At 45.8% G+C, this 26,696-nt stretch overlaps 1 protein-coding gene across 7 annotated transcripts in view; it reads right to left on the bottom strand.

The window, feature by feature from the left end:
• The window catches only part of LOC121576499 (calmodulin-regulated spectrin-associated protein 2), a 109,591-nt gene that overhangs the window by 47,774 nt on the left and 35,121 nt on the right, over positions 1-26,696 (bottom strand). For all 7 annotated transcript variants that reach the window (XM_041889679.2, XM_041889682.2, XM_041889681.2 and 4 more), the window contains exons 3-4: positions 4,190-4,354; positions 2,295-2,378 (exon numbers count right to left, since the gene is read on the bottom strand). In XM_041889679.2, the coding sequence (XP_041745613.2) occupies positions 2,295-2,378; positions 4,190-4,354 (249 nt within the window). The remainder of the gene's footprint in view (positions 1-2,294; positions 2,379-4,189; positions 4,355-26,696) is intronic.

The following is a 26,696-nucleotide window of genomic DNA, read 5'->3' as shown; positions in this document are numbered from 1 at the left end:
GGAGACTAGCAGTGGGAGTCAGATGAAGAGCTGTTCTATTAGAGCATCACAGTCTGTGACTGGCCCTGGGTTAGGGCTGCTACTGTTGAAGTTGTTGTTGTTGATGATGTTGTTTCTCCTTCTCCCTATCCTTGCCTTTAGTGTTGTCCTGTCTGTCCCCAATTGGTGTCCAGCCCAGGGACAGCTCTGTTCTTCTGCTGCTGCTGTGTAACATGTTATCTATTTCATCAAACCAGGATAGTTCTCAGGGAGTCATAGGATCCATAGCCTGGTCCCAGATCTGTTTCTGCTGTAAAGACAACTCCTGTAGGCCTCCTGTAGCTCAGTTGGTAGAGCATGGCGCTTGCAACACCAGGGTTGTGGGTTCGATTCCCACGGGGGGCCAGTATGAAAAATGTATGCACTCACTAACTGTAAGTCGCTCTGGATAAGAGCGTCTGCTAAATGACTAAAAAATAAAAAACTCCTATGGCTATTGAGACGGAGTTGACAGGCCAGCACAAACAGATCTGGTACCAGGCTATAGGATCCACGGTTGACCCCTACCATTCCCTGTCCCATTCCCGGGCCAGCTCTGGGACAGTGGTGTTCAGTTCAGGCATCGGGAGACTGCCTCGGTACACTGACAGCTCACATCAACATCAAACAGCAGCTATCTTAGCCTTTGGACAGAGTGGAACACACACACACACATACTTTCATATGCATACACACACGCACACACACACACAGACACTTCATGCCAGGTCTCTGCAGGCACTTAGATGTCCGTTCTGGTGGGACATCTGGTTTGCATTGACATTGCCTCCAGGGAATATTCCAATATTTTTCTCAACGCTCCTTTAGAGATCTCTCTCTCCATAGAACAGGTTCACTAAAGGGGTTGTGACACACACTGTTCCCTCCTCTGGATGTTCTGGGAGGCCCAGCCACACTAACATGACAGGGTTCAGACCAGGACAGGCTAACATGACAGGGTTAAGACCAGGACAGGCTGACATGACAGGGTTAAGACCAGGACAGGCTGACATGACAGGGTTAAGACCAGGACAGGCTGACATGACAGGGTTAAGACCAGGACAGGCTGACATGACAGGGTTAAGACCAGGACAGGCTGACATGACAGGGTTAAGACCAGGACAGGCTGACATGACAGGGTTAAGACCAGGACAGGCTGACATGACAGGGTTCAGACCAGGACAGGCTGACATGACAGGGTTAAGACCAGGACAGGCTGACATGACAGGGTTAAGACCAGGACAGGCTGACATGACAGGGTTAAGACCAGGACAGGCTGACATGACAGGGTTAAGACCAGGACAGGCTGACATGACAGGGTTAAGACCAGGACAGGCTAACATGACAGGGTTCAGACCAGGACAGGCTGACATGACAGGGATAAGACCAGGACAGGCTGACATGACAGGGTTCAGACCAGGACAGGCTGACATGACAGGGTTCAGACCAGGACAGGTTGACATGACAGGGTTAAGACCAGGACAGGCTGATAAAGCATGTCTAGATGGGCATGCCTCTCTCTCTCTCTCTCTCTCTCTCTCTCAGAGGCCATGTTACCATGTCAACCCTGCTGCTCAGCTGACCATAAAACTGAACCAGCCTGCCTGATGACGTGATTGTTCAGAGCCAAAGAGCATGATTCAGCTGGCACAACAGAAACGCACACAACAGCCTGCCATAGGGCATTAGAGAAGCCTCATGCAGCATGTTTTATGTAACACGCTAGCTAGACACAACAACTCCTAGATGGGTAGTTTGCTCCATGTCTGACCCGTGTGTCCCCAGACTAAATGACTTGTCTTGTAAGTAGCGTTGAAAGGACTTGACGGAAAACATTTTTCACTGTGTGGGGTGTGAAGAAAGTACGGGAGAGAAAGTAGCCTGGTCCCAGATCAGTTTGTGCCAATAAACAGAGGAGTTGGCAGGACACCACAAACAGATCTGGGACCAAGCTGAGAAAGGGCATTGCACAGATATATCATGCTGTTCATGTTTACAATGAGCTTGCATGGTGCTGCTATAACATACAGTATACACATTCAGGCTTAAATATGGAGTGATATTAGTCACAGCAGAGATTTAATTTGAATTCAATAGTTTTGAATCTGTATTGCACAAAATCAACGATTAAACGCATACATTGAATTTGATACAAGTGCATATCTAATTGTAAGACCTGGTCATTCAAATGTAGAAGATGCCGGAATCAGAATGAAACGAGAGAGGGTAGTGGGTAGGAGAGAAGGCCTAAGAAGAGAGGAGAGGGAGACACTCACCCCTGGCTTGCCAACAGGCTCAGCACTCTGCGTCTCTCTCCTCCTTAGCTCTTGACCAATGATATCCTTCAGATACTCATTTACCTGGTTAAAGAGGGAGAGAGAGAGAGAGAGAGAGAGAGAGAGAGAGAGAGAGAGAGAGAGAGAGAGAGAGAGAGAGAGAGAGAGAGAGAGAGAGAGAGAGAGAGAGAGAGAGAGAGAGAGAGAGAGAGAGAGAGAGAGAGAGGTGGGGAAGAGAAAGTTATCAAATGTTCTCATAATATAACATTTATCTCGTTAATTGGAGGGCTTTCATGTCCTTTGACTGTATATAATCTTGTTTTACCACAATGCATTGCCAACCGAATTTTTTTTCTCTTAGTTCTGCTATTATGGTATTTAACCTTTTTCCTTTTCTTACTGTCATGTAAGAATGTCACAACTATGATTTAAGAAAGGTTGACAAAAGTCCCTTCAAAAGCTTTCAAAATGTCCAGCAATTTCCTGTAGTTGAAAGATACAGTATTGGAGTTCAAAGTTTCCTAGAGACTCCCACAGTTTATCAACGTCTGCAGTGTGCCACATGCTTCCCCCGAAAGATTTCATTACAACACCAGTTATTTTGTGTGTGTGTGTGTGTGTGTGTGTGTGTTGTGTCATGTGTCTATATGATTATGTCTGTGTACAGGTGTGTAGCGGTGTGTGTGTACAGGTGTGTGTAAATGGATAGTACAGTATCTAAGACTGCATGTGTTTTAGTGTATGGGTCTCCAGCAGGCCAGAGCTGGCAGCTGCCCACTGTTCCCAGCAAAGGAAAGTAAGGCCCAGAACAGAGGAATGTAAGGCCCAGAACAGAGGAATGTAAGGCCCAGAACAGAGGAATGTAAAGCCCAGAACAGAGGAATGTAAAGCCCAGAACAGAGGAATGTAAAGCCCAGAACAGAGGAATGTAAAGCCCAGAACAGAGGAATGTAAAGCCCAGAACAGAGGAATGTAAAGCCCAGAACAGAGGAATGTAAAGCCCAGAACAGAGGAATGTAAAGCCCAGAACAGAGAAATGTAAAGCCCAGAACAGAGGAATGTAAAGCCCAGAACAGAGGAATGTAAAGCCCAGAACAGAGGAATGTAAAGCCCAGAACAGAGGAATGTAAGGCCCAGAACAGAGGAATGTAAGGCCCAGAACAGAGGAATGTAAGGCCCAGAACAGAGGAATGTAAGGCCCAGAACAGAGGAATGTAAGGCCCAGAACAGAGGAATGGAAGGCCCAGAACAGAGGAATGGAAGGCCCAGAACAGAGGAATGTAAAGCCCAGAACAGAGGAATGGAAGGCCCAGAACAGCCTGTACTGGCCCTTATGGATGAGGAGGTGGAGCGTCTCCCTTTGCTGGCTCAGCAGCACTCACTAACACTAAGGTTGCATCACAAATGGCACCCTATCCCCCATATAGAGCACTACTCTTGACCGGGGCCATTTGGGACGCATCCACAGAGACAGGCCCAGGGCAAGACCGCCCCCTCACAGGACAACATGCACAGTCGGTCCCAATTCACCCCCTAGCCTTTTCCCTTGGCCCCATCCCTTTGCTTCATTTAATTTATTTATACAGAAGAAAAAGAAAAAAAACATTTAAAATGCCAAGTGTACATTTATAAACAATACATTGGAATTTAAAAAAAGTTTTGCCCTTCTCAGTAGACATTGTACAGATTTTCAGAGTGTTGCCTGTCCTGCAGAGGGGGACAGAGACAGAAAGAAGCAAAGTAGTAAGAAGCTGTGCAGTACGGCTCGGCTCGGCTCGGCTCGGCTTGGCTCAGTAGTGTGAAAAGGGAACAAATGTATGATGTCCAGCTGGTCTAGACTGTAGGTGGTCCTGTGTGTGTGTGTGTGTGTATTAGAATGCCATGCAGGTGCCTACCTTGTTGATCCAGCTGGTCACGGCGTCCTCTGTGTCGTACGGTGTGTCTGCATCTTCATCGTGGTGGGAGGAGTACTGGAGGACACACGCCACCACCTTCTCCACGCTCACCGTCTCCACCGTGTACGCCATCATCAGCGTGTCCATCATCGCCAGGTGGGCACTCTGAAAGGGAACACAGGAAACAGGAAATTAGGTAATTTGTGGATTCGAATAGGCTATAGTCAGTGATGTTAGTAGGTAATTCACCATTGGGATACGTTCTAATCGGGTTAATCCGGTAGCCACCTTACTCACTCTGCACTTGGTAACTGGCCCTATATATTTTTTGGGCCAGGCACAGAAACCCCAAGCACCAGTGTAAATAAACCTCAACCACCAGTGTAAATAAACCACAAGCACCAGTGTAAACCCCAAGCACTGGTGTAAACCCCAAGCACCAGTGTAAATAAACCCCAAGCACCAGTGTAAATAAACTTAAAACACCAGTGTACATAAATCCCAAGCACCAGTGTAAATAAACCCCAAGCACCAGTGTAAACCCCAAGCACTGGTGTAAACCCAAAGCACCAGTGTAAATAAACTTAAAACACCAGTGTACATAAATCCCAAGCACCAGTGTAAATAAACCCCAAGCACCAGTGTAAACCCCAAGCACTGGTGTAAACCCAAAGCACCAGTGTAAATAAACTTCAAACACCAGTGTACATAAACCCAAGCACCAGTGTAAATAAACCCCAAACACCAGTGTAAATAAACCCCAAGCACCAGTGTAAATAAACCCCAAGCACCAGTGTAAACCCAAAGCACCAGTGTAAATAAACTTAAAACACCAGTGTACATAAATCCCAAGCACCAGTGTAAATAAACCCCAAACACCAGTGTAAATAAACCCCAAGCACCAATGTAAATAACCACCAAGCACCAGTGTAAAGAAACCCCAAGCACCAGTGTAAATAAACCCCAAGCACCAGCATAAACCACAAGCACTGGTGTAAACCCCAAGCACCAGTGTAAATTAACCCCAAGCACCAGTGTAAATAAACCCCAAGCACCAGTGTACATAAATCCCAAGCACCAGTGTAAATAAACCCCAAGCACCAGTGTAAATAAACCCCAAGCACCAGTGTAAATAAACCCCAAGCACCAGTGTAAACCCCAAGCACTGGTGTAAATAAACTTCAAACACCAGTGTAAATAAAACCCAAGCACCAGTGTAAATAAACCCCAAGCACCAGTGTAAACCCCAAGCACTGGTGTAAACCCCAAGCACCAGTGTAAATAAACCCCAAGCACCAGTGTAAATAAACCCCAAGCACCAGTGTACATAAACCCCAAGCACCAGTGTACATAAACCCCAAGCACCAGTGTAAAGAAACCCCAAGCAACAGTGTAAATAAACCCCAAGCACCACCGTAAACCCTAAGCACCAGTGTAAATAAACCCCAAGCACCAGTGTAAATAAACCCCAAGCACCAGTGTAAATAAACCCCAAGCACCAGTGTAAATAAACCCCAAGCACCACCGTAAACCCTAAGCACCAGTGTAAATAAACCCCAAGCACCTGTGTAAATAAACCCCAAGCACCACCGTAAAATATGGTGGAAGCTAAACCTGGCCTATCAGAAGGGTGGGTGGAGCTATTGCAACCTTGATTAGACCTATCAAGATCTATCCAATCTACAAAACGAGGGAAGGGAGCGAGTTATGGGAATGGAATTGAACCATAGAGTCCTAGCTATCCCTCCTCCACATATAGTCTGGCAGTTCTCTGTCTCCAGTTGGCCGTTCCCCAGTGGCTGTTGCCCTGAAAACAGTTGGGTCCGTCCCTCATTGCGCGACCCAATTAACTTTGTGTTCACACACACTGAAGGGAGAGAGCGAGAGTTAGAGAGAAAGGCCTACACCAAGCCTGCAGCCTGAGTCAGGAGTTGAGTGTGTCTCTCTCTCTCTCAACCACAGTAGTACAGTAATATAATGTATCTCTATGGTCTCAACATCCCTCCAAATAATATGAATATCATTATTCTTACTCATATTACTTCTATGAAATGTAGAATAATTGTTAGTGACTTGTTAATAGTGATAATAAAGCTGATGGAGATGTGGAGAAAGAGACATGAATTACTATAATAAGCACAACAGAGAGGCAATACTTTCCCTGAGACATGGCTGAGACACGGCTGACACACGGCTGAGACACGGCTGACACACGGCTGAGACACGGCTGAGACACGGCTGACACACGGCTGAGACACGGCTGAGACACGGCTGAGACACAGCTGACACATGGCTGAGACACGGCTGACACACGGCTGACACACGGCTGACACATGGCTGAGACACGGCTGAGACACGGCTGACACATGGCTGAGACACGGCTGAGACACGGCTGAGACATGGCTTAGACATGGCCGACACATGGCTGAGACATGGCTGACACATGGCTGAGACACGGCTGAGACATGGCTGAGACATGGCTGACACATGGCTGAGACACGGCTGAGACACGGCTGAGACATGGCTTAGACATGGCCGACACATGGCTGAGACATGGCTGACACATGGCTGAGACACGGCTGAGACACGGCTGAGACATGGCTGAGACATGGCCGACACATGGCTGAGACACGGCTGAGACATGGCTGAGACACGGCTGAGACATGGCTGAGACACGGCTGAGACACGGCTGACACATGGCTGAGACATGGCTGACACATGGCTGAGACACGGCTGAGACATGGCTGACACATGGCTGACACATGGCTGACACATGGCTGAGACACGGCTGAGACACGGCTGAGACACGGCTGAGACATGGCTGAGACACGGCTGAGACACGGCTGAGACATGGCTGAGACATGGCTGAGACACGGAATCGAACCCACAACCCTGGCGTTGCAAGCGCCAGAATCTACCAACTGAGCCACACAGGATTACTATCTGTGATGGTAACACAGCACGGGGAAGCCAAATGAAACCACTCAGAGACAACGAGACATGGGTAATGTTTATTAGGCACCAAACAGAAGAAAACCTACTGAAACAGGGAGGGGCTACATGGATTTGCCCAATAAGAAATGCTAATTTTCGCTTCCCATTATCCGTTGTGTGCCCTAATGAAGACGACCCAGGTGAGCTGTAGAGCAAGAAATTATCTTTATCATGTATAACGATGAATTACCTTAAAAGGCGTTGGGATAGTTTTTGTATAATGGGAATATGTTAAGATTAGTCTGAGCCATATAGATGAAGATCTAATGTAAAGTGTTGGCTATGTGATCCCATTTCTCAAGAACCATATGAAACACAGGTGTTTATGCCAGAGTAGATAGATGTTACACCTAACCACTGATACAGGGTCAGATATTTCTCATCCTCCTAAGGGTTAAGGTGAGTTTTGGGGGTAGGGTAATATGATCCCAGATCTATGGTTAAAGGCAATTCCTGCTAACACTAGCATTTCTACATGCTAACACTAACACTACTTCTAAATGCAACCTGCACATGCTAACGCTAGCAGTAGCATAGCAGTAGCCTAGCGGTAGCCTAGCAGTAGCATAGCAGTAGCCTAGCAGTAGCATAGCAGTAGCCTAGCAGTAGCCTAGCCTGCACTCACATCTGTAGCAGTGTGTTACTGACTGTGACACCTGGTAATGCTGTGTTTAGATGCTACGAGGTACATGGTAAACGGCAAACCGGATGTCATTGTTTTCAATGAGAACACGACGGTAAATGCCGTTGAGGCTGGCGGTGAATGCCAGCCGCCACGGTAGACGGGACTTGCTGCCAGAGTTAAAATATTTAAACTTTTGCCGTCTGCCATAGCATTGAAGACCAACCGGATGTAGATTTTTTTTATCCAGACAACATGGAGGACGAGAGTATTTCTACTATAGCTATATTTCTGATATTTGTAAATTAAAAGTAGGTTATTACTGGACACACACAACACAATTATATTCTGTTTCTATGTTTAATTTTTTATAATACGACAAATATGCACTGTCTGTTCAATCTGTTCAAATATGCACTGACAAATCACCATAGCAACGCATACCGTTGTGCTTTTGCCATCACTGTCTTTTTTGCTTTCTTGTCCTGCTATGCCGTCCGCCACTGACACACACACTTACCCCACCAGCCACGCCACCAGAGGTCTCTTCACATTACCCCACCAGACACGCCACCAGAGGTCTTTTCACAGTCCCCAGGTCCAGAACAAATTCAAGGAAACATACAGTATTATACAGAGCCATGATTGCATGGAACTCCCTTCCATCTCATATAGCGTAAGTGAAGAGCAAACCTGGTTTCAAAAAACGAATAAAGCAACACCTCACGGCACAACGCCTCTCCCCTATGTGACCTACTTATGTGTACTGACGTACAGTACCAGTCAAAAGTTTGGACACACCTACTAATTCAAGGGTTTTTCTATATTTTTACTATTTTCTACATTGTAGAAAAGTAGTGAAGACATCACAACTATGAAATAACATATATGGAATCATGTAGTAACCAAAAAAGTGTTAAACAAATCAAAATATATTTTATATTTGAGATTCTTCAAATAGCCACCCTTTTCCTTGATGACAGCTTTGCACACTCTTGGTATTCTCTCAACCAGCTTCATGAGGTAGTCACCTGGAATGCTTGAGGCAGTCACCTGGGCTCCCGAGTGGCGCAGCGGTCTAAGGCACTGCATCTCAGTGCTTGAGGCGTCACTACAGACCCCCTGGTTTGATTCCAGGCTGTATCACAACCGGCCGTGATTGGGAGTCCCATAGGGCGGCGCACAATTGGCCCAGCGTCATCCGGGTTTGGCAGGTGTAGGCCGTCATTGTAAATAAGAATTTGTTCTTAACTGACTTGCCTAGTTAAATAAAGGTAAAATAAAAATAAAAAATAAAAATAAAATGCATTTCAATTAACAGGTGTGCCTTCTTGAAAGGTAATTTGTGGAATTTATTTTCTTCTTAATGCGTTTGAGCCAATCAGTTGTGTTGTGACAAGGTGGGGGGGGTAAACAGAATATAGCCCTATTGGGTAAAAGACCAAGTCTTATGGCAAGAACAGCTCAAATAAGCAAAGAGAAACAACAGTCCATCATTACTTTAAGACATGAAGGTCAGTCAATCCGGAAGATTTCAAGAACTTTGAACGTTTCTTCAAGTGTAGTCGCAAAAACCATCAAGCACTATGATGAAACTGGCTCTCATGAGGACAGGCATAGGAAAGGAAGTCCCAGAGTTACCTCTGCTCTGCAGAGGATAAGTTCATTAGAGTTACCAGCCTCAGAAATTGCAGCCCAAATAAATGCTTCACAGAGTTCAAGTCACAGACACATCTCAATTGGAGATTTTTGGTTCCAACCGCCGTGTTTTTGTGAGACGTCAGAGTAGGTGAACGGATGATCTCAGCATGTGTAGTTCCCACCGTGAAGCATGGAGGAGGAGGTGTGATGGTGTGGGGGTGCTTTGCTGGTGACACTGTCTGTGATATATTTAGAATTCAAGGCACACTTAACCAGCAAGGCTACCACAGCATTCTGCAGTGATACGCCATCCAATCTGGTTTGGGCTTAGTAGGACTATCATTTGTTTTTCAACAGGACAATGACCCAACACACCTCCAGGCTGTGTAAGGGCTATTTTACCAAGAAGGAGAGTGATGGAGTGCTGCATCAGATGACCTGGCCTCCACAATCACCCGACCTCTAACCAATTGAGATGGTTTGGGAAGAGTTGGACCGCAGAGTGAAGGAAAAGCAGCTAACATGTGCTCAGCATATGTGGGAACGCCTCCAAGACTGTTGGAAAAGCATTCCAGGTGAAGCTGGTTGAGAGAATGCCAAGAGTGTGCAAAGCTGTCATCAAGGCAAAGGGTGGATACTTTGAAGAATCAAAAATCTAAAATATTCCAACACCACATGATTCCATATGTGTTATTTCATAGTTTTGATGTCTGCACTATTATTCTACAAGGTAGAAAATTGTAAAAATAAAGAAAAACCCTTGAATGAATAGGTGTGTCCAAACTTTTGACTGGTACTGTATATGTAACTGATAGATGCACATACTACATGTTAATGTTTTTAAATGTATGTAAATTGTAAAGTATTTAGTCTGTAACGTCTTTTTCGTTATGTGTCAGATCCCAGTAAAACTAGCTGTCACCACTGGCGTCGGCTAATGGGGATCCTAATAAAATCAACAAGGTATGACAGTGTTTGAGTCCCTCGTCTAAACGCAGCATTAATGTACTAGCTAGCTATATAATTACACACCAATCCAACCTGGCAACCCAAACACCCCGCTTGGAGGACTTTAACCCTCATCTCCCACATTAATAACATACCCCAAGACACTTTGCAATGCCCTCACTTTAGCCATCTAAACACTATGGCAACAACAATAGTCTTCACACACCCCTCACTACCAAAGAGAACACAGCACGGTGAGAAATGAACCTGGCATCTCTAAACAAATTAACAAGCCAGTGAGAAGATATTGATATTGATCTGCTGCTGAGACATCATGACAACAATATACTGTAGACTACTGCTGAGACATCATGACAACAATATAGACTACTGTTGAGACATCATGACAACAATATAGACTACTGCTGAGACATCATGACAACAATATAGACTACTGTTGAGACATCATGACAACAATATAGACTACTGTTGAGACATCATGACAACAATATAGACTACTGCTGAGACATCATGACAACAATATAGACTACTGCTGAGACATTATGACAACAATATAGACTACTGTTGAGACATCATGACAACAATATAGACTACTGTTGAGACATCATGACAACAATATAGACTACTGTTGAGACATCATGACAACAATATAGACTACTGCTGAGACATCATGACAACAATATAGACTACTGTTGAGACATCATGACAACAATATAGACTACTGTTGAGACATCATGACAACAATATAGACTACTGCTGAGACATCATGACAACAATATACTGTAGACTACTGCTGAGACATCATGACAACAATATAGACTACTGTTGAGACATCATGACAACAATATAGACTACTGTTGAGACATCATGACAACAATATAGACTACTGCTGAGACATCATGACAACAATATAGACTACTGCTGAGACATCATGACAACAATATAGACTACTGCTGAGACATCATGACAACAATATAGACTACTGCTGAGACATCATGACAACAATATAGACTACTGTTGAGACATCATGACAACAATATAGACTACTGTTGAGACATCATGACAACAATATAGACTACTGCTGAGACATCATGACAACAATATAGACTATTGCTGAGACATCATGCCAACACCATAGTGCCTTCCAAGTTCATCACTAAGCTCAGGAACCTGGGACTGAACAACACATCCACCACGCTGACCCACAACACGTGGGGCCCATCCTGGGTGCATGCTTAGTCCCATCCTGTTCTCCTACGACAGCGTGGTGGCACACGACTCAAATCAAATCAAATCAAATTTTATTGGCCACATGCGCCGAATACAACAAGTGCAGACATTACAGTGAAATGCTTACTTACAGCCCTTAACCAACAGTGCATTTATTTTTAATAAAAAAAGTAGAATAAAACAAAAAAGTGTTGAGAAAAAAAGAGCAGAAGTAAAATATAATAACAGTAGGGAGGCTATATATACAGGGGGGTACCAGTGCAGAGTCAATGTGCGGGGGCACCGGCTAGTTGAGGTAGTTGAAGTAATATGTACATGTGGTTAGAGTTAAAGTTACTATGCATAAATAATGAACAGAGTAGCAGCAGCGTAAAATTATGGGTTGGGGGCAGTGCAAATAGCCCGGGTAGTCATGATTAGCTGTTTAGGAGTCTTATGGCTTGGGGGTAGAAGCTGTTGAGAAGTCTTTTGGACCTAGACTTGGCACTCCGGTACCGCTTGCCGTGCGGTAGCAGAGAGAACAGTCTATGACTAGGGTGGCTGGAGTCTTTGACAATTTTGAGGGCCTTCCTCTGACACCGCCTGGTATAGAGGTCCTGGATGGCAGGAAGCTTGGCCCCAGTGATGTACTGGGCCGTACGCACTACCCTCTGTAGTGCCTTACGGTCGGAGGCCAAGCAGTTGCCATACCAGGCGGTGATGCAACCAGTCAGGATGCTCCAACACCATCATTAAGTTTGCTGACGACACGACGATGAGACAGCCTATAGGGAGGATGTCAGAGACCTGGCAGTGTGGTTCCAGAACAGCAACTTTGCCTCAACGTCAGCAAGACATAGGAGCTGATCGTGGACTATAAGAAACAGAGGGCCGAGCACCCCCCCATTCACATCGACGGAGCTGTAGTGGAGCGGGTTGGGAGCTTGAAGTTCCTCGTGTCCACATCACTAAGGATCTATAATGGTCCACACACACCAACACAGTAGTGAAGAGGGCATGACAACGCATCTTCCCCCTCAGGAGGCTGAAAATATTTGGCATGGGCCCACTGAGGCATTCTTGTCTGCTCATGTCATATCAAATCAGACGTGAGCTAAGATGAGTTTTATTGACAATATCTCTGTGTCACGACTTCCTCCGAAGCTGCCTCCTCTCCTGGTTTGGGCAGGATTCGGTGTTCGTCGTCACCGGCCTTCTAGCCACTGCCACTCCTCATCTCATCATTCCATTTGTTTTGTCTTGTCTATTACACACACCTGGTTCATATCCCCTCACTAGTACGTGTATAAGTGTTCCCTCTGCCCCCTTGTACTTGTGGGTGATTGTTTATTGTGAGGAGAGTGTAGCTCGGTTGAGCTCTGTGTATTTTGTATTGCCGGGGTATATTTTCCCTGTGTGCCTGTTTGGTTCCAGTGCGCCTGTTTTGCGCACTGGACTGTTTGACACATTTCTGCGTAACACTGTATTCCGGAATAAACTCTGTATTCTGTGATTTACCCTCCTGCGCCTGACTCCTTCAAATCACCCATCACAGAATCACCCACCCGCCATGGAGTCAGCAGGAGAGGAGCGCATGCCTGGAGTCGTGGCACGGGTCCAGGAGCATTCGACGATGCTAGCCAGCTTGGGAGAAGCGATGGATCGGGTTCGTCCAACGCCTGGAGAGGAGAGGACCCGATCTGTCGGGACCAGCTGGGCGACCGGATCCAGCCACCCACACCCAGCACCCAGAGGGATCCATATATCCCGACCACAGGATTTCGACGGGACAGCTGCTCTCTGCCAGGGATTCCTCCTCCAACTGGAGCTCTACTTCTCTAGCATCAGCCCGGCCCCATCGGAGCGGGAGAAGGTGTCCACCCTCGTCTCCTGCCTATCGGTGAAAGCCCTGGAGTGGGCTAACGCGGTCTGGAATGAAGGAGGAGCCGCATTGGACAACTACGGGGAGTTCGCTCGCCTCTTTTGGGCTGTCTTCGATCACCCGCCCAAGGGTTGAGAGGCGGGCAAGCGGTTGGTCCACCTGAGGCAGGGGACGAGGACCGTGCAGGACTTCGCTCTGGAGTTCCGGACTCTAGCAGCTGGGTCCGGGTGGAACGAGCGGGCCCTCATCGACCACTTCCGGTGCCATCTACGGGAGGACGTCCGAAGTGAGCTAGCCTGCCGGGACACCATGTTGTCCTTCACTCAACTGGTGGACATGGCCATCCGGTTGGACAACTTGCTGGCGGCCAGAGGATGTCCTGGAGGGGGCCTGCCCATTCCAACCCCGCCCAACTCGGATCACGAGCTGATGGAGCTGGGTGGAGCGGCGATCTGGGAGAGCGGAGGACGACAGCGCCAGTGTCACTCTGGTGGCACGAGAGGACATTTCACTGCACGATGTCGTCAGCGTTCTTTTGGGTCTGGAGTCGTCTTGCAGGGCACTCTCACGTCACCCCAGGTATCCAACACACACACTCGTTCAGAGCCCTCTGCTGCGAACTGTATCCTACCCATCCACTTTCCTGATGACATTGTAGTTCCCCAGTGTAAGGCTCTGGTTGATTCAGGCGCAGCTGAGAACTTTATGGACAGGTCATTTTCACACAGTCTAGGCATTACATTGGTTCCCCTATCCAGTCCACTCCCCATCAGAGCACTTGACAGTCGACCATTAGGGTCCGGGTTCATTAGGGAGGTTACAGCACCAGTCACTATGGTTACCCACGAGACTCATCGCGAGTCTCCTGCTTTCCCTGTTGTGTTAGGTATCCCCTGGTTAGCACTCCACAACCCCACCTTTTCATGGCCGCAGAGGGTTCTCCCGGGGTGGTCGCGAGAGTGTCAGGGTAGGTGTCTCGGTGTTTCCTTTGGTGCAACCACGGTGGAAAGTCCAGACAGTACCTCCACCATGCGCATTCCCCCCGAATACCTTGATTTGGCGCACGCGTTTCCCAAAACGCAAGCGACCAAATTACCACCTCATCGGGCGGGGGATTGCGCGATAAACCTCCGGGTAGACGCTGTGCCTCCCAGGAGTCATGTGTATCCCCTGTCACAAGCTGAAACGGAGGCTATGGAGACATACATCACAGAGTCCCTGCACCAGGGGTTTATACGTCCCTCCACTTCGCCCGCCTCCTCAAGTTTCTTTTTTTGTGAAGAAGAAAGACGGTGGTCTGCGCCCTTGCATTGACTACCGATCACTGAACAAGGAAACGATACGATTTAGTTATCCTCTCCCCCTCATTCCTTCAGTGATCGAGTCAATGCATGGGGTTTGCATCTTCACCAAATTAGATCTCCGGATTGCGTACAACCTGGTGCGTGTCCGAGAGGGGGACGAGTGGAAAACAGCATTCAGCAAAACCACGGGGCATTATGAATACCTGGTGATGCCTTACGGTTTGATGAATGCTCCATCTGTCTTCCAGTCCTTTGTGAACGAGGTGTTTCGGGACATGCTTGGTCGCGGTGTAGTGGTCTACATCGATGACATTCTGGTGTATTCCGCTACACGCAACGAGCATGTGTCCCTGGTTCGCAAAGTGCTGGCCCGACTGTTGGAACATGACCTTTATGCCAAGGCAGAAAAGTGTCTGTTTTTCCAACAGTCCGTCTCCTTCCTCGGATACTGCATTACCACCTCAGGTGTGGAGATAGAGGGAGATCGCATTTCAGCCGTGCGTAATTGGCCGACTCCAACCACGGTAAAGGAGGTGCAACACTCTATTGGCTTTGCCAACTACTATCGGAGGTTTATCCGGGGCTTTGGCAAGGTCGCAGCTCCCATTACATCTCTGTTGAAAGGTGGGCAGTCCCGGCTCTGCTGGTCTGCTGAGGCTGACAGGTCCTTCAGTAACCTGAGGGGTCTGTTCACCTCAGCCCTGGTACTGGCCCACCCCGATCCATCACTACCGTTCGTAGTGGAGGTGGATGCGTCCGGGGTAGGGATAGGCGTGGTCCTATCTCAACACTCGGGCACGCCACCCAAGCTCTGCCCCTGTGCCTTCTTCTCCAAGAAGCTCAGCCAGGCGTAGCAGAACTACGACGTTGGTGATCGGGAGCTGTTGGCTGTTGTCCGAGCCCTGACCGTGTGGAGGCATTGGCTCGAAGGGGCGAAACACCCTTTACTCATCTGCACGGACCACCGTAACCTGGAGTACATCCGGGCTGCGAGGAGGCTGAACCCTCACCAGGCCAGGTGGGCCCTATTCTTCACCCAGTTTGATTTTACACTATCATACATCCCGGGTACGAAGAACGTGAAGGCAGACGCACTGTCACGACTGTACGACACAGAGGAGAGGCCCAGAGACAACACCCCCATACTCCCGGCCTCCTGCATTGTGGCGCCGGTAGTATGGGCGATGGACGCGGATATAGAGCAGGCGTTACGCACAGAGCCATCTCCACCTCAGTGTCCAGCTGGGCTGCAGTACGTGCCTGCTCTTGTCCGTGACCGTCTGATCTACTGGGCACACAAGTCCCCCTCCTCTGGTCATCCAGGTATCGGTCGTACAGTGCGCTGCCTGACCGGAAAGTACTGGTGGCCTACCTTGGCTAAGGACGTGAGGGTGTATGTCTCCTCTTGCTCGGTGTGTGCCCAGAGTAATGCACCTAGGCACCTCCCAGCGGGTAAGTTACAGTCTTTACCAGTTCCACAACGGCCATAGTCTCACCTGAGTATTGATTTCCTTACTGATCTTCCCCTCTCTCAAGGTAACACCACCATCCTGGTCATTGTGGACCACTTTTCCAAAGCCTGCCGCCTCCTTCCTCTGCCCGGTCTCCCCACGGCCCTGCAGATTGCGGAGGCCCTGTTTACACAGGTCTTCCGGCACCCATCACCCATCACACTCTGTTGACATTAGCAATAGAACTAGCAATTAGCGTTTTATGTGCTAGCTACTGCAGCACAGAGGTGCATTATGCTTTATCCTTTAAACTGATTACATTTATAAAATCCCTTATTGATTTCCCCTGTGGTAAGAGATGCTTTGCTGTCGTCAATATCCCTATTTTATTGCCAGCTACATCACTGCTGGGACTTAATTAAGGCCCGCAACAAATTAGCAAAGGCATTTTCTTATTGGACAAGTCCAGGTAGTACAGTGCATCCCAGTTTCTTCTGTTTGCCTAATGAACATGACCCAGATGTGTACTTTGCTGTAGAACTGTTTGTCTTCCCAATGGCTCCTTAGGAAGGTATACAAAGCAAAGCAGACAACCCTCCGGTGAAAACAGCTTTAAACTGAGCTGCAACCTGCTAGTAATCTCTACTGGGAGACTGAGCTAGGGCCCTAAGGCTCTTAAAGCACACTGTGCCAGGAGGAGGAACCAGTATCCCAGTATTAATGTATATAATACGGTCATTTAGCAGACGCTTTATCTAAAGCCACTTGCAGTGAAGTCATACAGTATAAGGCAGGAAACACGCCCACAACTCTGATGGTGTTGCAAGCACCATATGGCTTTCGCTTTAATCAATTGAACCATTGAAACCCACATTATGCCAGTGCTTTCCAAACAGCGGGTAGCAGCCAGTCCCCCTTGGGCCGCTGCTAAAGATTGAGTTACTTGCTAGAAAGATAGTTTCGTCTATTTGGTGAGTCACTAGGAAATTCTAAAGGTTAGTTGATTCACGAGGCAAAAATAAGTTTGGCCGCCCTATTCCCTATTCTGGGCATGAAGGAAGCTGGCAGGGGAACTGGCACAAACTAAAAAATATATATAATGCAGTGTGGCTCCATGCTTCTTTAATAGAAAAGTTATAGGGATTCAATATTAGCAACAAAAAGTGATATACAATTTAAATCTGGACTTGTTTTAGGACTAAAGCGCTTCCTGGGTAAAGATCTGTCTAAAAGTGACTTGTCCATGTCCAAAGGCGCTCTCTCTCTCTCTCTCTCTGCTCGACAGCTTTCTAAAAATGTAATCCGTCCTACTCCAGGTAACCGTGGCGATAGCTTCACGCCATCTGGACACAACACAGAAAAGCACTCTACGCTGAACGACTGGAGGTTGTCGGTATGGTGGGAAAATCTGTGCTATTGGAAGGCTTGAAACTGCTAGTTTGAGAGTTGAAGAGGTTTGAACTGCTGACTACAGACCTAAACTAAAGAGATGACAAGATAGAGAAAGACAATATGATCATCCCACTAATTAACTGTGAGAATCTAGAATCTTACAGGTGGTAATGCACTTCCTATAGAAGAGATTATAAAGAGCACTGAACAGCAATTTTAATTTTGGAAGAAGTCTCGAGGCTTAAAAATCCTTCTTTAACCTGTCTCCTCCCCTTCATCTACACTGATTTGAAGTTTATTTAATAGGTGACATCAATAAGGGATCATAGCTTTCACCTGGATTCACCTGGTCAGTCTATGTCATGGAAAGAGCAGGTGTTGCTAATGTTAATGTCCACTCAGTGTGTTGCCCTAAGAGTGGTGTAATGTTGGTAGAATCTTATTCAAAAATGATTCACAGCTGTAATGGCTGCCTAAGGTGCTTCCACCAAGTATCGTCTAACTCTGGGGTGTGAAGACATACGCAATCAGTGCATCCTTATTTTGTATTCTTAGTCATTTGGAAAATGATCTATATTTGTAAAATCGATAGGATAAAAATCCAATCGAATCCCTTTTTTGATTTAATTTTAAGGCAGCAAAATGTGAAGACTGTGCAAGGGGTGTGTTGACTTTCACTAGCACCTGTATGGCTAAATACTGCACGCTCACAGAACTCAGAGCGTTATACATGGCGATAGAGGTGACAAGGATCCATGTATCGGAGCTAACTGGAATAATGACCTTTTTAAATATGAAACATATCCAAGATTATATTATACACTGACTCTGAAACAGTTTATCATCATAACATTGATCTTCACGATGAACAGAAAATTATGTTTTTATTGATGGGGAGGATAGATCTGGTGCTAGGCTGGGGAGAGTCTTAACACAGTAACACACACAGAAACACTCTCACACACAGTCCTGCTAATGATTGCTCCCAAAATGCAGAGCACTATTGCGCCAACCACTTGGCCTAGATATACCACACATTCCGCTACATGGGACCACTTCAAACCCCCTTAACTGCAGGCAATCGCAGTCATATACTGTAGAATACAATACACCCACACACCCAAGGGCAAGACCCAAGCCTAATACCCCAGAATACACCAAGAACTCTATGCCAAACGCAGCTAAATTACCCGATCGGTCGATTACACAATGCTATTACTTGTAGACGTATATATTGTTCACAGATTCCAAAACACACAAACAGTCTGCATGTATTATTCAGAAGCTATACCAGAATAACTTCACAGCCACAGAGAGAGCCCTAGTGATACTGGGGAGTTCTTCATGCTGTAAATACAGCTACACTGAGGTTACACAGACTGACTGTAAATACAGCTACACTGAGGCTACACGGACTGACTGTAAATACAGCTACACTGAGGCTACACGGACTGACTGTAAATACAGCTACACTGAGGCTACAAGGACTGACTGTAAATACAGCTACACTGAGGCTACACGGACTGACCGTAAATACAGCTACACTGAGGTTACACGGACTGACTGTAAATACAGCTACACTGATGTTACACGGACTGACTGTAAATATAGCTACACTGAGGCTACACGGACTGACTGTAAATACAGCTACACTGAGGCTACACGGACTGACTGTAAATACAGCTACACTGAGGCTACACGGACTGACTGTAAATACAGCTACACTGATGTTACACGGACTGACTGTAAATACAGCTACACTGAGGCTACACGGACTGACTGTAAATACAGCTACACTGATGTTACACGGACTGACTGTAAATACAGCTACACTGATGTTACACGGACTGACTGTAAATACAGCTACACTGAGGCTACACGGACTGACTGTAGATACAGCTACACTGAGGCTACACGGACTGACTGTAAATACAGCTACACTGAGGTTACACGGACTGACTGTAAATACAGCTACACTGAGGCTACACGGACTGACTGTAAATACAGCTACGCTGATGCTACACGGACTGACTGTAAATACAGCTACACTGAGGCTACACGGACTGACTGTAAATACAGCTACACTGAGGCTACACGGACTGACTGTAAATACAGCTACACTGAGGCTACACGGACTGACTGTAAATACAGCTACACTGAGGTTACACTGCCTGGATTGGCTGACTAAAGTTTCCTGTTGCGATGTGGAATCTCTAGCTAGTTAGCTGTGTAAGCTAGTTAACTGTGTAAGCTAGTTAGCTGTGTGGGCTAGTTAGCTGTGTAAGCGAGTTAGCTAGTTAGCTGTGTAAGCTTGTTAGCTGTGTAAACTAGTTAGCTGGGTAAGATAGTTAGCTAGTTAGCTGTGCTGACTAGATAGTTAGTTAGCTGTGTGGGCTAGTTAGATGCGTGACACCTTTCCCTTCCCATGTCTGCAAAACTGTTAGAAATTGTTGCAGTAGAGATGCCATTTCTGGACACACAACAAACCAAAAAGGCCTGACAGAGCAGAAAAACTTCTGGTACCGAGCTCAGCAACTTCTCACGTCAGAAGAGCTAAGCATCCTTCCTTTCATCCCTGGGCAGAATTGTCTAGCTCTGCACTACGGTCTTCCCTAATGTCCTCCTTAAACATGGCACAGGATTGCTGAGTTACAATTCAAATGAACTAAGCTCTTTCAAACTACTTCTTGAGTAGACCTACTGTATCTTTTGACACTGTGCGGTGTCCATATTAGGATTGAGGCTGTCCTAATATGGACACCGTATATCTGGTTTTATGCACATAGTAAGAAACCCTTTGGGAAAGTGCAATGGTTTTCAATTGATGAGTTGAAATCATACAGAGAGATATCGTTACAATAGAAACAGACAAAATGTACTATGGCCAAGACCAGAGCATGTTGCTCAAATTGAGCAACGAACTTGATCTACAGCAGTTGGTCATCAATATGATATGACTTGTAGGCTATAAGGCATGTCATAAGAGTGACATGCTAGATTCAGACCGGACATTTAGGCTGTGCGCGTGTGTGTGTGTGTGTGTGTGTGTGTGTGTGTGTGTGTGTGTGTGTGTGTGTGTGTGTGTGTGTGTGTGTGTAAAATAGTAATGGTTAGATAAAACTGAATGTTACAGAACTGTGTATAGAGCAGATACTGTTTCTAAAGGCATGCCACAAACTGTAGTGTTTCGTGTGTTTCGTGTGACCATAAGTGTGTGAGCACCAGAGTTGATTTGTGTATACTACAGTGAGTAATGCAGCATGTCTGTGGGTGTGTATGGGTGGGCGGGCGGGCGGCAGCTGCAATCTGGAGCGATGGTGTCTTCAGGTGTTTGAGTCCATCACAGAATCAAAGAAATTCAAAGAAAAAGAGCGAGAGAGACACAGAGAGAGAGAGAGAGAGAAAGAAAGAGAGAGAGAGAGAGAGAGAGAGAGAGAGAGAGAGAGAGAGAGATAGAGAGAGAGAGAGAGAGAAAGAAGAGAGAGAGAGAGAGAGAGAGAGAGAGAGAGAGAGAGATAGAGAGAGAGAGAGATAGATAGAGAGAGAGAGAGAGAGAGAGAGAGAGAGAGAGAGAGAGAGAGAGAGAGAGAGAGAGAGAGAGAAGAGAGAGGAGAGAAGAGAGAGAGATAGAGAGAGAGAAGCGAGAGAGAGAGATAGAGAAAGAGAGAAAGAGAGAGAGAGAGAGAGAGAGAAGAAAGAAAGAGAGAGAGAGAGAGAGTGTGTGAGAGAGAGAGAGAGAGAGAGAGAGAGATAGAGAGAGCTGCATTGCAGAGAGCTTATGTTGCCAGAACAGCAGAAAATTGAGTCAAATCTGTTTTGAATACGACATTTCCCCTTACATGAGAGATCACAGCATCACACAGCAGATAAGGACAACAGAACACCGCCATCTCAAAAACAACACAATGTCACTAACTACTGTAATACACACATCTTACAGAGAAGACCTACTTGATGGACATTATTTAGTGACACAATGAATGACCACAGGTGAATGACCACAATGAATGACCACAGGTGAATGACCACAGGTGAATGACCACAATGAATGACCACAGGTGAATGACCACAAGGTGACCAGGTAGGCTGGATTTCCAATGTCTTTGACTTTTCTGAATTCTCAACAACAACAAAAAACATCCTTTCCTCACCTCCTCTCCTTCGTTGCACTGATCTGAAAGAACTGACCAGGGAAATTAGGTTAATGATGAGCTTTCACCATATTGTTTTTCACCTGACAAGTTTTGTCAAGTCTTCCAATCCGTGCAGATGAATGGGGAGGCGACGAGGTAAGGACTGATTTTTAAGCCACTGAGATAGAACCTTTGCGTCTTCTTCCAGTTTCTCACACCTTCACACTTATACCCATTTCAGACAAAATATGTGGTATATTACCTGTAAAAAATATAAGGGAATGTGTATATGACCCCCCCTTTCAAACAGCCCCTTATTTACCACCTTCTTACAGGTATACCCCTTTTATACATGTCAGTGGGTAACTGGCGAATTGGGAGGGGTGGGGGGGGTGTTGTTAAAACATGGGGGCTGGTTGCATTTCAGATTAGGGAGGTGTTAAACAATGGAAGTGTTAATTAATTTACCTGCAGAGAAGCGGAGAACCATTCACACCAGACCTGATACCTGTACTTTGGTTACAGGGTCTGTGAAAATGCAGGAATCATGACTAGGTCTTTATTTTTCCTCGTTTTTGTACCACCTACTCCTTTCAGATATACAAAAAAGCAGCCAAAAAGAAGCAGGCGTGGTAAATTAGTGGGATTTCGGTCTGTGTATGAAAGGGATATTAGAGAGCGAAAAGCGGTCTTTAATGTCAGCCACATCTTCAAACAGACGCTCACTTAAATAATATTTGCTGCCGAATCTCCTGAGTTATTTAAATGCTGCAGCCACACACCTTTAAAAATCCTTACACATCACAATGTCACATCCCATGTGCTGCGTTTAGACAGGCAGCCCAATTCTGTTATTTGTTTCCACTAATTGGTCTTTTGACCAATCACTTCAGATCTTTTCATATCAGATCTTTTTCAGAGCTGATCTGATTGGTCAAAATACCAATTAGTGGGGAAAAATGATCAGAATTGGGCTGCCTGTGCAAACGCAGCCGATGTCCCACAGTACACACTGATAGACGACAACACAGGTCAGTCTTTCAGACTGCATTGATTTGTGGCCACTATTCAATCAATACAGATAGGGGATTTCCGCGGCAATACCCTTTCAGAAGTGCTTATTTGTTCTAACCAGCAACATGTCCAAAGTGGAGGGAGTTGTCACTTGATTTACAAATCAGCAGGCCCCTGATGCTTCACAGTGCTTCAATTCCGCGTATCTGCCACTGCCATCTTCCCTCATTTATGGTGGTTCCTTAAGGGGTGCACTAGTTCAGAGAGCCCACTGATTACCCAGAGGAGCATGATGACTCTATCCTGGGCACTGAATCCATGAAGTCTCTGTAGCACTGAAATGTGGTCTCTGATTGTGACAACAGCAGCAGCTAATCAAGCAGAGAGGGATGAGTGGAGCAGAGGCCTCCTCAAGGGATGAGAGGAGGAGGGAGGAGAGGGAGAGGGAGAGGATGAGAGGGAGAGGGAGAGGAAGAGGAGAGGAGGAGAGGCCTCCTCAAGGGATGAGAGAAGGAAGGAGGAGAGGGAGAGGGAGAGGATGAGAGGGAGAGGGAGAGGGAGAGGAGGAGAGGGAGAGGAGTGAACAGAAGATAAGAGAACAGAAGGGAGGGATGGAGGGAAGGAGGACTTCACAATCCTTTCACAGCTCTCTTTATTCACGTTTGGGAGGACCTGCTCACTGACTTGTACAATATCACTCTATGGCCAACTGTCCCGAAAGTGAGCATGAACTAAAGAAGAATATGTCAAATATTATGCCATAGAAGAGATTGTGAGCATGAGATAAAAGATTGGGCAAATTATACAGTATTGAAGATTATATCACGGAAGAGAAACATATATATTTAGATGGAACTACATACTGTATGGGAGCCAGTGGGCTGATTAATTTCAATCATTCTGTTTCAGTGCAGAAATGCTTCTTGGGGATCGCTCCACTTTCATTTTCCTTTTTATTTTTATTCTACTGCGGAACACAGAAACTGTTGTGTAATGAGAACACAGAACACGTTGTGTAATGAGAACACAGAACACGTTGTATAATGAGAACACAGAACACGTTGTGTAATGAGGACACAGAACACATTGTGTAATGAGGACACAGAACCCGTTGTGTAATGAGGACACAGAACCCATTGTGTAATGAGGACACAGAACCCATTGTGTAATGAGGACACAGAACCCGTTGTGTAATGAGGACACAGAACACGTTGTGTAATGAGAACACAGAACACGTTGTGTAATGAGAACACAGAACACGTTGTGTAATGAGGACACAGAACACGTTGTGTAATGAGAACACAGAACACGTTGAGTAATGAGAACACGTTGTGTAATGAGGACACAGAACACGTTGTGTAATGAGAACACAGAACACGTTGTGTAATGAGGACACAGAACACGTTGTGTAATGAGGAAACAGAACACGTTGTGTAATGAGAACACAGAAACTGTTGTGTAATGAGAACACGTTGTGTAATGAGAACACAGAACACGTTGTGTAATGAGAACACAGAACACATTGTGTAATGAGAACACAGAACACGTTGTGTAATGAGAACACAGAACACGTTGAGTAATGAGAACACGTTGTGTAATGAGGACACAGAACCCGTTGTGTAATGAGGACACAGAACACGTTGTGTAATGAGAACACAGAACACATTGTGTAATGAGAACACAGAAAACATTGTGTAATGAGAACACAGAAACTGTTGTGTAATGAGAACACCGAACACGTTGTGTAATGAGAACACGTTGTGAAATGAGAACACAGAACACGTTGTGTAATGAGGACACAGAACACGTTGTGTAGTGGGAACACAGAACACATTGTGTAGTGGGAACACAGAACACGTTGTGAAATGAGGACACAGATCACGTTGTGTAATGAGAACACAGAACACGTTGTGTAATGAGAACACATAACACATTGTGTAATGAGGACACAGAACATGTTGTGTAATGAGGACACAGAACACGTTGTGTAATGAGGACACAGAACTCGTTGTGTAGTGGGAACACAGAACACGTTGTGTAGTGGGAACACAGAACACGTTGTGTAATGAGAACACAGAACACGTTGTGTAATGAGGACACAGAACACGTTGTGTAATGAGAACACGTTGTGTAATGAGGACACAGAACACATTGTGTAATGAGAACACAGAACACATTGAGTAATGAGAACACGTTGTGTAATGAGAACACAGAACACGTTGTGTAATGAGAACACAGAACACGTTGTGTAATGAGGACACAGTACACGTTGAGTAATGAGGACACAGAACACGTTGTGTAATGAGGACACAGAACACATTGTGTAATGAGAACACATAACACGTTGTGTAATGAGGACACAGAACACGTTGTGTAATGAGAACACAGAACACATTGTGTAATGAGAACACAGAACACATTGAGTAATGAGAACACGTTGTGTAATGAGAACACAGAACACGTTGTGTAATGAGAACACAGAACACGTTGTGTAGTGGGAACACAGAAGACGTTGTGTAATGAGAACACAGAACACGTTGTGTAATGAGGACACAGAACACGTTGTGTAGTGGGAACACAGAACACATTGTGTAGTGGGAACACAGAACACGTTGTGAAATGAGGACACAGATCACGTTGTGTAATGAGAACACAGAACACGTTGTGTAATGAGAACACATAACACGTTGTGTAATGAGGACACAGAACATGTTGTGTAATGAGGACACAGAACACGTTGTGTAATGAGGACACAGAACTCGTTGTGTAGTGGGAACACAGAACACGTTGTGTAGTGGGAACACAGAACACGTTGTGTAATGAGAACACAGAACACGTTGTGTAATGAGGACACAGAACACGTTGTGTAATGAGAACACGTTGTGTAATGAGGACACAGAACACATTGTGTAATGAGAACACAGAACACATTGAGTAATGAGAACACGTTGTGTAATGAGAACACAGAACACGTTGTGTAATGAGAACACAGAACACGTTGTGTAATGAGGACACAGTACACGTTGTGTAATGAGGACACAGAACACGTTGTGTAATGAGGACACAGAACACATTGTGTAATGAGAACACATAACACGTTGTGTAATGAGGACACAGAACACGTTGTGTAATGAGAACACAGAACACATTGTGTAATGAGAACACAGAACACATTGAGTAATGAGAACACGTTGTGTAATGAGAACACAGAACACGTTGTGTAATGAGAACACAGAACACGTTGTGTAGTGGGAACACAGAACACGTTGTGTAATGAGGACACAGAACACGTTGTGTAATGAGAACACGTTGTGTAATGAGGACACAGAACACATTGTGTAATGAGAACACAGAACACATTGAGTAATGAGAACACGTTGTGTAATGAGGACACATAACACGTTGTGTAATGAGGACACAGAACACGTTGTGTAGTGGGAACACAGAACACATTGTGTAGTGGGAACACAGAACACGTTGTGAAATGACGACACAGATCACGTTGTGTAATGAGAACAAAGAACATGTTGTGTAATGAGGACACAGAACTCGTTGTGTAGTGGGAACACAGAACACGTTGTGTAGTGGGAACACAGAACACGTTGTGTAATGAGGACACAGAACACATTGTGTAATGAGAACACAGAACACATTGAGTAATGAGAACACGTTGTGTAATGAGGACACATAACACGTTGTGTAATGAGGACACAGAACACGTTGTGTAGTGGGAACACAGAACACATTGTGTAGTGGGAACACAGAACACGTTGTGAAATGACGACACAGATCACGTTGTGTAATGAGAACAAAGAACATGTTGTGTAATGAGGACACAGAACTCGTTGTGTAGTGGGAACACAGAACACGTTGTGTAATGAGAACACAGAACACGT

This window comes from Coregonus clupeaformis, chromosome 11 (assembly GCF_020615455.1).
Source record: "Coregonus clupeaformis isolate EN_2021a chromosome 11, ASM2061545v1, whole genome shotgun sequence".
Taxonomy (NCBI): domain Eukaryota; kingdom Metazoa; phylum Chordata; class Actinopteri; order Salmoniformes; family Salmonidae; genus Coregonus; species Coregonus clupeaformis.
This window is presented reverse-complemented; position numbering and strand designations above follow the sequence as displayed.